The sequence below is a fragment of the Nelumbo nucifera genome, chromosome 8 (assembly GCF_055504915.1).
Source record: "Nelumbo nucifera cultivar China Antique chromosome 8, China Antique-T2T, whole genome shotgun sequence".
NCBI classification, from domain to species: Eukaryota; Viridiplantae; Streptophyta; class Magnoliopsida; order Proteales; family Nelumbonaceae; genus Nelumbo; species Nelumbo nucifera.
The window spans coordinates 54,928,244-54,943,152 of NC_142656.1; the positions used below are offsets into that span (position 1 = coordinate 54,928,244).

General features: G+C 35.1%; 1 protein-coding gene across 1 annotated transcript; it reads right to left on the minus strand.

The window, feature by feature from the left end:
- Positions 1 to 2,466: 2,466 nt before the first annotated feature.
- LOC104601639 (cytochrome P450 CYP73A100-like) lies at positions 2,467 to 4,914 on the minus strand. The gene is made up of 3 exons (XM_010265069.3): positions 3,977 to 4,914; positions 3,710 to 3,840; positions 2,467 to 3,249 (listed from the first exon to the last, which is right to left on the minus strand). Exons 1-3 carry the CDS (start codon positions 4,840 to 4,842, stop codon positions 2,645 to 2,647), a joined length of 1,602 nt encoding a protein of 533 aa, XP_010263371.1. The 5' UTR covers positions 4,843 to 4,914; the 3' UTR covers positions 2,467 to 2,644.
- Between the last annotated feature and the right edge of the window lie 9,995 nt (positions 4,915 to 14,909).

A 14,909-nucleotide genomic window follows, 5' to 3' on the forward strand; every position in this document is an offset into this window, starting at 1 on the left:
GAAATCATCCACATCCTTACCCCATTCGGGGCAGATCCCTATGGGAATCGGAGAAATGGGAAAAATTACCATCCCTATGTATAACCAAACCAAATCATATCAGTTTTAATTTGCCTCATTTTATCCATCTATTTGAGCTATTCTCAAGTTCCTTGAATAAATTCATTGCTAATTATAATCTTCTTAGTTTTCCCAAACAACCATCTCTCTTTTATAATATAGAAAGCCTAAAGACAATTTCATTACACCAAATCATTCCGACGGTACAAGTAGTATGCATGAAATGTGGTGGTAGAGTCTAAATAGGATCAAACATATTTTAATGCAGTGTAAATGTTTTTATAGTAGATAAAACAGTTCTGTAATAATATAATCGACCGGTAGACTTCTGCAGGGATTGCCATTTTTTCCTATATTTTTTTTATTTTTATAATTATTATACTTTTTACATTTTTTTATGTCATTTCTGTAATTTCAATCATCTTGGATTGGATGGGATCAAATCCGACCCATTCGCATTAACACGAATTGGCTTGGACCCTCTGTCCATGATATTTCAGTCGGATGGGATTCGAACATAGACACATTGGATTGGGCCGGTTAGGGATGAAAATGGATTGGATCGGATTTGAATCAGGGTATATTTGAAACCGATTTGATCGATTTAATCTCATAAATGTTGATCCGATTTCGAATTTAATTAGGATATTGGATATTCAAAACTGATCCAATATGATTTAATTTAAAAATAATAATAAATTATTAAAAAAAGAAAATATAACAGATTAAATAAAGAAAATATAAATATAAATATTTTTTAACTATTTTCATCATACATATTCATATTTATTATAAAATAAATAATATAAAAATTATAAAAATATAAATAACACATATGTATATTATATAAGTAAATAAATAACATACAAGTATGTATTAGATTGGATAGGGGTGATTCAAATCTAAACCTATTTTTAATCGGATCTGATTCATTTGCACCCCTAACTATAACCTTTACCAGTACGATGAATAAAGGAAATTGAAACATGAGGGAAATGTCAATTCCGAAGAAATAAATCATTATAGACTTAACTGTCATTATATTTTATTTTGAACCTTTATTATTTATTGTTTGAGTCGTTGGTTTATCTTCATATACTCCATTGTATTTATATTAACATTATTTATATGAGAATATATAATTTTTTTGTCTCCATACATTTTCATTTAGGGTAAAATATTAAAACCTCCTCCGTAGTTTTGAAAAAAACTGCAATTACGAAAATGTTGGCATAATGTTTTATTTTTTGAAACTACCCATTATACCCTTATATCTATCAATTAAGATGAAAATTTACTAAAATACCCTTAAAGGGGTTTTTCCATGGAATCAAATGGAAAATATGATTAAAGGGGCTTTTTTTTTGGGATTTCGAGAAAGGAGAAGTTAGTCGATGTAATTTTGGTTCTCATTGATTAAGAATTTTATGTTCGTTTTTTTCACATTTATGTGGGGACCAAGAAAGGTTTATTTTTCTAGGTTTTCTTAGGTGTTACTTACATGGATAAATAATATCTATCTCTTAGGTGGATAAATAACTTTCCCACCTAGAGGAAAAGTTGACAACACTTGAATGGAACAAAAATATCCCTTTTTAATAATAAATTTTTATGATTAAGACTAAAATGGTTATTACATTATTTACTTGGAAAGTATGTGTTTTCTAAGAAAAACTTAGTCAAATAAATAATTTACCAAAAAATGAATGAGGTCTAAAAGACTGCAGCTCTCTATGTTTTTCTCGCTTCACTTTTCAGAACCAAAACAGTGAAATAGATCTCATGGATCCTCTTTTTCCACTCTTTCCATTTCCACTGCAGCCGAAACACTGATTTAATTGTCATTCCAAGCTACTTGATGCCACCCAAAGCTTTATTTAAGTTATTTGGACTTGCTTCAGGCCCAGCACATAGGACCATGCTCATTTCCTTATCCTGAATTCCTGGGTTGGGCCCAAGTGGATTCCAACTCTAACATAGCAAGCCCAACATAGACTACTTTACTCGTTTTGAGTTTTTCCTTCTCATTCTCCATTTGGGTTGTTTGGAGGTTGGAGCTGTCGATGACAGGAAACAAACAAACCACTATTGAACTGGTTTGACAGCGATTACTAGCCCCAACATGCCTTTTACTCACAGTGATGTGCTCCATTTTATTAATCTACTTCTCCATTAATAGAAGAGGAATGGTAGTAAGCAAGAATAACAGTTGACATAATATAGATGGCAATGGACCGGGCATACAAATGGGTGACTCAACTCGACCCCAACTAGTAATATCGAACCAGATTTGGCTCGACCATAATCGGGTTAGTGAGTTGGGTGTTCAAATTCTAGATGAATTTATGATAGTACTCTTTGGGTAGGCCATAACAGTTTCCTAAAACTAATGGACAAACAAGATTCTTTTTGTGCCGACAATAAGCAAGATCCCTCGTTGATCAAGTACATTACAATGTTTAGAAAATTAAAAAGAAAAAGAAAGAAAGAAAGATACATTATTTTGAAGCAATCGAATGCACCAACAAACCAAGGTGAATAATTTCATTGTCTATAACCTTTCCGTCTAACTTGGGAGCAGATATCAGGCCTCGACTGGCTGGAAAGCGATTGTCGAGTGGTTGGCAATGTGCAGACTGAACTGTCCTCCTTTCTCACTCACGTCGATGGCCTTCACCCCCTTTGGAGTCTTGAGCTCAAAGTTGGTAACCAATTTCGCAATCACCAGCCCAAGGATTGGCAATGCAAGTATGATGCCGGGGCAGCTACGCCGGCCAACGCCGAAGGGCAAGTATCTGAAATCCACCTTGCCGGTGGCCACTGCATCAATGCCTCCTTCCTCCTCCAGGAACCTCTCCGGCCGGAATTCTTCTGGGTTCTTCCACCATGCCGGGTTGTTGGCGAGCCACCAAGCATTCACGACCACCTTTGTTTCCTTGGGGATGGTGTAACCACCCAGCTTGGCCTCTTCCAGGTTCATGTGCGGTACTAGCAAGGGAATTGGGGTGTGCAACCTCAGCGTCTCCTTCACTGTGGCTTGTAGGTAAGGTAGTTGGCTTAGGTTAGATTCTGTGACTGGAGCTCCCTTAAGGACGGTGGCAATTTCTTCTCGGATCTTGTGCTGGACGGTTGGATGGTTAACCAGCTCAGCAATGGCCCACTCCATTGACCACAGGGTTGTCTCTATGGCTGCAAAAAAGTTTCCATAAAAAAAGTAGTTAAGTTGGTGGAAAAGAGCTACACGAAAGTACCAAATTAAGCTGACACTTGATAGAACATTGAGTCGTCTAGGCCTTTATGAGTTATGACCCAGAATACTCGTCAACCAGAGCCAGAGGGTTCTGAACTTCTGATTTGGGTTCATCTCCATCATCACCATCAAGAAGAAATCCGAAAACGCATGGGCCCACAATTTGTTCCCTACGAACGGTGATGATTGATGAAGACACCCATTTGACCATGAACCCACATGGTTTGTTTCTGGAGTATTGTACATTCAAAAGATATATTCCCTACAGAATTGATGGAGAGGGGCTGTGGGTGGGTCCATGAAATTTTGTTTCTGCTCTCTGCAAAATTATGCAGATGCAGACAAACTTCGCGGCCTTAATTGAAACTTTTGAAGAGGAATAGGTAGAACCCCACTCACCAGCGACATTGATGTTCTCCACGATGTAAAGCACATTATCTTCGCTTATTTCTCCCTTCACCTGAGCATCTATTATGTAATCAATTGCACAGCTTATCTTATGCTTGTCTCCATTGGCAGCCATTATTTCCCTGCAAGAAAATTAAAAATGAGCAGAAGAAAATAAGATAATGAGAAGTGAGAACAACAAATGGGAAACTCAAGCCTAAAAGAATTAATTGGGTCTTCAGATTCAGAGATATAGATCAAGTAATTAATCCAAATTACCTTCTCTTCTCCACGAAATAGTTGTTGAAAAATGCCAACCTCTTCGACTGCAACTCCCTACACTTGTTCAGGTATCTTCTCAAGAAGGGCCTGAGGAAAGGAATGAAATCTCCATAGTTGTAGTCAAAGCTCTGGGCCAGTCGGCTTCTCTCGGAGTTAAACTTGGTGGCCTGGATGAACAAGGGGTCCTCCTGTGATGTAAACTTGGTGTCGAACATCATCCTGTACATAATGTTGTAGAGCATCAACTGCAGACGCCTCCTGATCACGATTCCTTCTTCTCTAACCTTCTGGTTGTTGTACAGATCCTTCACAACCAAGTTCATCTCGTCCTCCCACATATCACTGTATTGATGGACGACTTTGTTAGTGAAGAAGGGGAGCGTCATTATCCGGCGCATCTTCCGCCAGTGGTCGCCGTAGATTGTGAACACCATGTCTTGCCCATTGCCGGTGAATATGTCGAAGACGACGTTCCGTGGCCGGGATCCGAATTCGACGCCCTGTGTGTGTAAGACTTCGCTGGCAAGCTCTTGATCGGAGACCACAACCAAGTTCCTGGCGCCCAGTTTGAGTAAGAAAATGCGGCCAAACTTCTGGCACAAGGAGGCAAGGAACCTGTGGTTGAGGTCATCGCCAACCTGAAGCCAGTGGCCGAAGATTGGGAAGGAGATTGGGCCGGGGGGAAGGTTGCCTTTCTTGTTTGAGGTGATGAAGGAGATGATGAAGAGGAGGAGAGGGAGAGTAATTGAGATCAAGGTTGAAGGGAAAGGGATAGATAAGTAGAAGAATAAGAACTTGGTAGATGATAGAAACATTATTGTGAGAAGTACTAAGGAGATGGACTTGTTAACAAGCTTATCCATGTCTTCTGCAACTCCAGAGCCTGAGAGGAGTAGAGAAAGAAAGTGTGTGTGTGTGTGTGTTGGTTAGAAGGTTGAGGGAGAAAATGGATTTATATATTGAAGGATAAAGGGGGTTTGGAACTGGGAAGGTTGTTGGCGTTTAATGGTTTTAGGGGAAATCAATGGGCTCCCTTCAAACCAAGGTAGGAGAATACAGAGTAGGGACTCTTTTTTAAGTAGTCAAATATGGAGGTTGGTGGGACTGGCTTTAAACTTAGGTATTTTATAAATATAAAATGAATCTATATGAACGCTTACCAAACCTCTATGCAAGGTATCCCATAAGATTGGCTAAAATTCTCTCAACCAAAGAGATTGAAAATTGGGTGTTGTTTGTTTAATCAGTCAGTGAACACGTACCTGATCAGTTTTTGTGTTTCTGCATGAGATCAACTAGGAAATCTGGACCCCTCAAGGTGGTGGGAGGGTCCTTTTTTGTACTGGGAATGTGTGATAATATTAGTGGAATTCCATATTTCACATGTGTTAGTACTGTTTTCCATGGATATTAGCCACTTAAAACTCCTTTTCTTTTGCATAATATTTAAAATAAATTTGATGAGGAAAAGGTTTTAATTTGTCACGTGGCAAGAGATACAGAGCATGTTCTTATAAATTAACCATTTATTTTTTACCGCCTAGCTTGTACTACGGATTAGTTTCACCCTCAGAGCTTTTAACAATTTGTTGTTGGTGATCAGTTTTTATCAAGTGAAGCCCAATTTGGGGAAAATTTGTACACACACACACTCTCTCCTCATCCAATCAGACAAGAGACCCATTAAATTGTCTATGTGCTTACTCCCCAAATCCATTTCAAATTTTCAACCCAACACCCAAATGATATTAACCACTCCGAATTTTAATATCAAACTCACAAAATCAGCACAAAAAAAGCTTTATTTTATACATATGACAAGGAGTTCTTTTAGTGACCACTTGGCACTAAAGACAGAAAATGGGCCCTATCCATTTGCCAGGTACAGATTTCTGACCACCTTAGTTCTAAATGGTTTGACCGCCAAAAGGCAAAACTGAGCTTAAGATTCATCCGCCAAAAGCTAGCACAAGTCAATTGTTTAGATGATCTCTTATGTGGTACCAAACCTGAATATGCGTGACCACCCAACAATCAAAACTTTTCCATGACCTAAGGCCCCTAATTTCCACTAACTCAACAACCCAAATGATATATTAATATATCTTAATAATAAAATTTTCCTAACCATCACATCGGAATCAAAGGATTACTACCCAAATTCTTAATTAGAGACACCGCGTGATTCCATGAGACATACTCCAGGGCTCCAGCACCATCAATCAAATAGTAGAGGATGGGTCCCATAGGAAGATTAGCTGCGGCAAAGATCAATGTTATATAAAAAGCAGTTGGATGGTGGGATTCCCCAAGCTACACAAGAACTCGTTAGAATCAGTTTTTTCTTGTCAATGTTCGGTTGAGGGGGGGCCCTATCCTTGCAAATGGACCAAATGGCAACCTTTTATGAAACTGTTTTGCTTTCCCTTGAAGATTATGTTGATGGGCTCATGCCATTTGTTTATTCCCTCTGCTTTCTTTACTTGTTGGTGGTACTGTGGTAGATAAACATATGTGGGGTTGGTTGGTTGGTGAAGTTGTTGGGCAGCCTCCTTTGAAGGCAGAGTAGCTTGAATAGTTAAGCGTGTATACTAATCCCAAAATGAAGCACTGGTAGATCACACACACGCATATCAAAGTCCAAGGATATGAAGGTCGACACCCATTTCTGAAAGGGTTGACCTCGACCACCTAGTCATAGAATTCAAACATACACAGACACGGCTAGGGCCAACGGAATCCGGATTTGCACCTCACAGACCGCGTCACACCAACCGGGTGCAAATGGATCATCATCCGAAATTCGATTCTATTTTGTTTATAAATTGTTATATTTTTTAAATTTTTTAGAAATTAAATAGGATCATATGATTTTATTAATATATTCGAATTTGAATCTGTGCTTGTGAGATCTAATCGGATCTTCCAATCAGATTGGATCTATCATCTACTATTTGTATTATTAGATTAAATTTGGATATACGTTGATTTCAACCCAATCTGATCCGTTTGCATCCTTATTCATAGCATGTTGCAGTTGTGCATTGAATGTATCTTTTCATAAATAACAATTTACAAGCCAATGTGAGAGATCTCAAGTGCTATGAGGTTGGTGTAAGGCATACTCTGTTAGGAGCTAGATAATCCGGATTTGGACTAAGGTGGGTTTCTATGAAACGGGTCCTTCACCACTTGAGACTTTAAATGGGTTCATTTGGTCGATGAGGGTCGGATTTAACATCCGAAATCCATTTATCATTAGGTGAGTCAGCAAAAAAGTAATGCATTGGGTTTCTGCATACAAGCAACGAGAGAGTTTATCGCCACCAGAATCTAGTACCCTTGTTTGTGCTTCAAAATCCATTCAATTGGGTGGCGAAAGGTGGGCTACTGCTGGACAAGGAATGATTTTGAAAACCGGACTGGACCTGATCATATGGTCAGACCGATTGGTTTGGTCAGTGACCCATTGACTCGGCAGTCGAATTATCGATATCAATCCAATTTTTAAAACCTTCGGATAAGAAATGTAGAATCGAAGACATTCTTCGGCTTGGAGGGTGACCCAAATTTGTATATTGTTTGGGTATATACTATGCTATGTTTGCTTTGAAGGAAAATGAAGGGAAAAGAAGGAAAAGGTAAGGAAATCTTTACAATTCTTGTTTTAATTTCTGTCTTTCCCTTTATTTCCTTACCTTTTCCTTCAAACCAAACATAGCTTAACTAAACCCTGCCAGATGAGGAAAAGGATGTGTCCCAGACAGCCCACACGTGAGCAGGAAGACCAACCAGACTACTAGCTAATACAGAGGCAGGCAGGCAGTCATATGGTCAGGGGTACGAGTTGGGTCGGATCGGTTCAGGTTGAGGTCAACTCTAATTGAATCCAGGAATTTGAAGTCCCATATGTGGGCTGGGGTTAGGCAAATTTCTTCACTTCTTTTTGTCTTAAAGAGAGAATGTTCTGACTTCTTAAATTAGATCAATATTTTCAATCCACTGTTGACTTGGATGAGAAACCGTCTAAACCATCACTGAGCCTTTCCTGAATCTGATTTTTCTAAAAAAAACCCGTAAATTGATGAAAAAAACTGTTTTCTTGGTTAAAGACTCAATTAGTTGAACCGTTGACCCATTTCACCGGGTCACAGGTTTTACAAATTTCTGAACACCATAATTTTGTACTCTATTGTTTAATTGGAGTACAATTTTTTTTTTTTGCTTAATTTTTTGAGATTTCTGTGTTTCCAAGTTGTGTTATTTTTGTTAAAAAAACCCTTTTAACATCAAATTTCATTTTTTTATCTTTTTTATTTATAAATAAATTAAAAGCTGAAAATAAAATAAATTAAATCCAATATAAATCACATATATACATATATTATATATCAAGGTTTTAAAAATTGGATCAGACATCGAATTGTTGTGACCACCAATTCCTGGGTCAAACGGTCCAATCATCTAGTTCAAACAGACGACCCATTCTGACTTGAAAAATAAATAGCAGCCAAATTGTCTGAATTGACGGATCAATAGTTCAACCGCTCAAATTAATGAATCATTGACCAAATCAACAGTTTTTAGTCTAGGAGATTAGCTGACCAGTTTTTGGGTCAATTGGTCTGACTATTCAGTCCGGTCCAGTTTTCAAATCGATGCATACATACTTTTATATACACATGTGTATATCAATTAAATACATGGACCTCTGACCCATCCAACTCAGACAACTGAACCAACGACGGTAAAAGCAGATATAGCCTATGGGTCAATTTTTAAAAACATTGGCCAATTATGTTAATACATGGGATAAAGCTCTGGTGCTTTAAAATTACTATAAATGCCAAAAAAAAAACAAAAAGGTCTGCCTTTAAACTTGAACACATACATGCATGCATATTCAAATAAAATTATATGCAAATATGAAGACATTTCATGTTCAAATTGGTTGAAAGCTTAAGCAACTCTGATCCAGCCGAAATTTTATATATTGAGTTCATAATTTTCAACTCTAACCTTAGCCCGACCTTCAACCCAAATCAACTGTTATGAGAGTTCAAATTAACCCCCCACAAGATTGCCCCCTACAATGTCGCACAGCACATTTCCGCTATGTATTGGGAATATTTCCCAATAATAACATCATTATTTCTAGTATTATAATTGGGAAATGTTCCAATACACGGCAGGAATGTGCTGTAAGACATTGTGGGGAGTTGATTTGGTCTCCTGTTATCAAGGGTTCAGTCTAACCTAGCTCAAATTGCATTTCTAGCTACTTCGCTGATGTGGCCATTGTTTTTTTACCAAGAACAAAACCAAACCAAACCTATCCAACTGTTGGTTTTAGCGGTTCAAGAATTTCCTAATACAGCCGTTTTACAAATAAATATCTACCAATCCCTTATAGTATAATTTGCTAAAACATTCCTTGAAGTTTGGAAATGACAATCACCTCCCTTGAATTCTTTGACACAGTTGCAATTTGCAAATAGATCTCTCTATTAAAATCTTTTAACAAAAGGCATGAAAATGTTCAAATACTCGTGCGATTGCTTTTGACCAAAATATTTATTTTTGAAAATTTCTCTTCGTGTTACTCTAAACCCTTTTAATCTCTTTTTGAGCTTGGTTTATTTTCTAAATTTTCCTTTTATATCAATCATTCAAAGGTAAAACTACAACTTTAAACTCTTTTTTTGTTCATAAATTTTGTATTGTTTTTTATGTAAAAAACAACCTCAATAGTAATTGTATGGGTATTTAGACGTTTTCTTGCTTCTTGTTAAAGAATCTAACAAAGGGGTTGACTTGCAACTATATCAAAAAGTTTGGGGGAGGTGATTGCAATTATCAAACTTTAGGAGAGACTAGTAAACATGTATGTCCATTTGCAGGTGGCAATATCTCTAGGACAAAACTATTTATAATTCATGGACAGTTTCTAAATAGTTATTAATGGGCAGTTTCTAAAGAGAGAGTAAAGGGCATATATACCCTCTTTATGCCCGTTGTATGCTTAGACAAGGGGGATAGAAAGCGTCCAATGAAAATTCTAAAAAGAATGAGCATTCACTCTTCTATAGGTAGTATAGATATAGATTTCAGAAATTGACCTTCCAAAATATCCAATTAATCCTACTTCCATACACCTAAAAATTCTCTCAAAGATTTTAATTAGAGTCCGGATTTTATCCAAAACAAAAGAATTAGAGTCCAAATTTGCTGACCTCAACACATTGCTGGCCATAGTCATCCAACCATATGTCTGGAATATCAGCAATGTGAAGTACAACCGGTGTTCCAAATGTGTGGTTGGTTGAATAGATTTGGGCTTCAATCAATGCAAAGCCCGTTTGGATAGTCTTTATAGACATTGAGAATATCTCTGTACTTATGTGATTTATTTCATGGGGAGATATTCCCAATGCAAGGTTGCAAGAGGTTGTTGTAATGGTATGAGCATTAGCTTTTGTGTTGACTGAAGTCGAATTCAGCCAAACATAGCCAAAAATGTGTTGTCACCAGTAGATCCAAACTCTTCTAATTAAACATCATTAGGCTAGCTTGGGATTTGACGATTTGCCCCATGGTTTTTAAAACCGACTCGGCGACCGAACCGGTCAGGGGTCCGGTTACTGGGTCGAACAATAACCTTTTTGACAAAAAAAAATTAAAAATTAAAAAAATTGAAAAACGGTCTAAACCATTCGAACGGTTCAAACCATTCAAATGGTTAACCAGCCAGTTCAACGGTTTGCTGACCAAAATCAATGGTTTTGGGGAAAAACGGAACCGGTCAAGTGACCAGTTCCTGGTTTTTCTAGTCCAATCCGGTTTTAAAAACCATGATTTGCCCAAAAAGCGCAAAACCATAATTTTAGGCTTTATAGTTTTGGCTTTGTGATATGGGTCTTGGAAGTATTTTGGCTTCAAACACTTAAAACAAATTTTTGCCTCAAATTGGTTCTTCACAGCCCAAAGCTAAAAGCCAAAGCTAATCCAAACAGACTTTTACACATGTTTATAAGCTTTGTAATAGGAAACATGTAGCTGGTTTGCGATGTATTTCATGTATTCGTTTCTTTAAATCCACATGGACCACATCCCACACGTATTCATCCTTTTTCCTTTGAATTTTAGACACTAAAATTTGTCTTTTTTCCCTCAACTTTCCACTAAAAATAGTGCGAAATACATGTATCATATGACCAAATGTCATTCGTGATCAATATGTACATTTCTCCTATCATTCACATCTACCTTCATTTTATTTATTTTTTTTTTTTTTGAAAAATCTATATATCGTAAGAGAGCTTTAACCCAAAATTCCATAGCGCAAATGTAAGACATATCCAATGCGCGTTGAGAATATTAGTCCAACGAGTCCAGCTGGTCTACTCACAAGTTGTTTCCACAGTTCTACCTATGCGCGTTGAGAATATCTCCCTAGATAGGAATGCGTGGCAACAGTTTGTGGGTGGAATCTGGAATTATCATCAACTTTTGTACTTTCACAATATGGATCTTTGACGACCCGATTATCCATAATTATCAACGTCATAAATGACCTCAGTTCCCAAAATCCCACTAATCAAATGACCCGAATAATTAATAAACAAGTAGGTTCTGTTTGACGAGTTCTTGAAAGTTTGGTAGAAAGATGTGGAGTTGGTGTGAAGTTGTTGAGCACTTGAGCCTCCTTTCAACCCCAATTTTATATTCCACAAATAAACTATTCAGCACGGAAGTGGAGATACATCGATCAGAAGCAAGCACATCACACTACACGTCTACGGTCTATCCCATCATGAGCTCCAACTCCAAGTCGATGGGATTTTATTCGGATATTCATTTAGTTTATATTCCAATCCAAGATTTAAATGTTCTATCGGTATCAGTAAGTACCGATACAAGATATATTATTTCAAACCACCAAATCACACTTTATCTTTTGGTAATTACCGATTAGTATATAAAACATATTTTATAATATTTTTATTCATATGTAATTTAAAAGAATACATATTTATATTTAACTCTAACTATTTAAAATAATAATATTCAAAAATAGTATTTTATAAACTAATATCAAATAATCTATCAAATTCAAATTTAATAAAATGATGAGTTTTAATGTTAAAAAATTTATACAAATAAAATATTAATAATAGAATAATTATTTTAAATCTTTAAATTTTATAAATTCGCATGCGGTATGCATCTTAAAATTTTTATGCATTTTTACAAATTATTAATTAATATTTTTATTTACATTATCAAGTAATAACAACACATTTATTATTTACAAAAAATAAAAATACTGTTTACAAAATATTGAAAAATATAACATTCAATAGAATCTATCAAATCCACTAATCTACAATTATTTAAAAAAATGATTTTTTATTTCATATAACTTATATAAATAAAAACATTAATAATACAAGAGATGTTTTAGTAATTAAAAATTATGAAGTTGTATATGATACATCAGAAATTTTAACAAATTTGATATACTTTAAGTTAAGATTATATTTTTATAAATTATTAATTGATATTTTAAATTGCATTTGAGAATTTAACATTTACTTGTTTTTTTGTTAATGTTAAAAAATTAAAATAGTAAAATAAAAAAAAATAATTGATATAATAATTAGAATATAGTAGGTGCATATGTTTAGTGTCTTGGAATCTTGATTGATGCATTATATATAAAATTATATGATATCTACACATCTTGGTATATTAATTGTAATATATTTCTTCATATATACCATTAAAATATACATTTTTATGTATTTAAATACTATTTATGACTATTTTAGTCTTAAATTTAGTGTTATTAATATGATGTGAAATTTGTATGTATTTTCTTAGCATATCCATGTGTTTCCATATTTTTTGTCCATATCCATGTGTTTCCAAAGCGTATTTGTATCCGTATCTAAGTTATCGATATGATACCCGATACCGATACTTTAATCCTTGATCTAATCAGATTAAATACGATCCATTAATTAATAGGATCATATTCAAATCTTTAGGAGTGCAATTTGGGCAAGTTCGGGTTGAAAATTTATTAAAAGTTTAATGGCCTAGGCCAAAAGCCTGGAGTGTAAATTCTTCAAATTGGATACCTAATTTACACCCTAGAAATCTCCTGAATTTCTAAAATTAATTTAAATTTGGTGTCTAGAGAAACTTATTTGTATTTATATATATTTTAAATCTATAATTAACTTTTAAAACTTATATTACTATTACATAATTTTTTATTTTTAATTAAATCGAATATAAATGAATTAAATTCCAATCTATATTTTAGGTATAGATACCTATCAAATATCAGATCAAATTTAGGGATGGAAACAGATCGGATTAGATTCAAATCAACCCTAATTCGAATCCAATCTAACATTGTTCATGACGGATATGATCCAATCCAAAGATTCGATCGAATCTGATAGGACTCAATTTGAATTTGAATTCTATCATTAAATTAGACCATCGGATCGGATCCGATTTGTTTTCTTTAAAAATTAACAAGTTCTTATAAGAAAATTAAAGTATACTAATTTAAATAAAGTAAAAACAAAAAATACTAGTATTTTTTTAAATATTTTCATCATATATATACATGTTTTTATAAAAAGAATAAATAATATAACAAATTTATAAAATATAATATAAAAATATATTTATAAATAAATAAATAACGTATATATGTATTATATATATTTATATTTATAAATATATAATATATATTTAATCGGATAGAAATTATCTAAATCCCAATTCGATTTCTGATCAAATCCTATTATCGGAATTATCTGAATCCCAATTCGATTTCTAATCAAATCCTATTATCCGATTTGAAGATCCGAACAGGGGGTGATCTAAATTCGATTGGAGTCAAATTATGTTTTCAGCCCTAGCACTACCACATGAGAATTGTATTGCTATATAATATGTCCACCTCAAAAATCTGAAATTACAATCCTCTCTTAGCCCCTCCCCTAGATTTTTATAGGAGTGGATTGAACAGTAAAATGCCCGAAAAAAATAACAATTTATATTGACCAAATGCTTCATAGTGAACTGAGGAGTAGCCCAAGATGCATTGGACTGAGAAATAGCCCAATTGATGCATTCAATGAATTTAATGAATATCCCAAGGTGATGCAATTTCAAATCCGCTATCATCACCTCTACAAAAAATCTGCTGTTAATATGATATTGTATTATTCACTTAAGAGTAACGCCCCCTCTGAGAATGTCAAACAGTGATTAATACCCAAAAAAAGCATGAGTTGGGGACTTGAGGCCATCAACCCAAATATATTTTAGGCTTGTGTTTCTTGTCTAATCGGATTGTTTTTTTACGAAATTAAAGGGACAAAGGACGTATAAATCTCAAACACACACACACACACAAAACACAAAATTTTGGGTCAGACCCAAAATCTTTGCCGAGTGAATGACACAGTTCAAACAATTCTAACCGACCGGACCGGGCGGGTTGAAAACACTGCTGCATGTGTGATCGGTCAGTTTCCCACTACCGAGCCAAATGGGAAAATCGAATTAAACGTTCGAGCAGATAACTAACCGTGATGAGCATTGACCAAGTAAGATTTTCAGATCCAGTTCTTTTTTGACCAATATTGACAATTTTAACATGAGCACCGGTTCAGTAAACCAATAAACCGGTAACGAGTGGGTTGCTCGATTTTATGTAGAACCGAATTTGACAACTCTAATACACCGGAAATGTTTCCCCTTTTCCCTCCATGGTCAAAAACCTTCAGAATGACTAGCAGAAATAGGTTGAACGATAAGATGAGAACTTAATTGAGAAAGCTTTTCAGTTTTCAGACATCTTCTGTCCTATTATGGTATTACCTAATATCTCAAAAGGGCGATG

Excerpts from the sequence above, each read along its gene's own strand:
- LOC104601639 (XM_010265069.3), bottom strand. The coding sequence starts at position 4,842 with ATGGATAAGCTTGTTAACAAGTCCATCTCCTTAGTACTTCTCACAATA. Across the intron at positions 3,841-3,976 it reads TATTTCGTGGAGAAGAGAAG|GGAAATAATGGCTGCCAATG; the intron begins GTAATTTGGATT and ends ATTTTCTTGCAG. Across the intron at positions 3,250-3,709 it reads GGAGAACATCAATGTCGCTG|CCATAGAGACAACCCTGTGG; the intron begins GTGAGTGGGGTT and ends ACTTTTTTGCAG.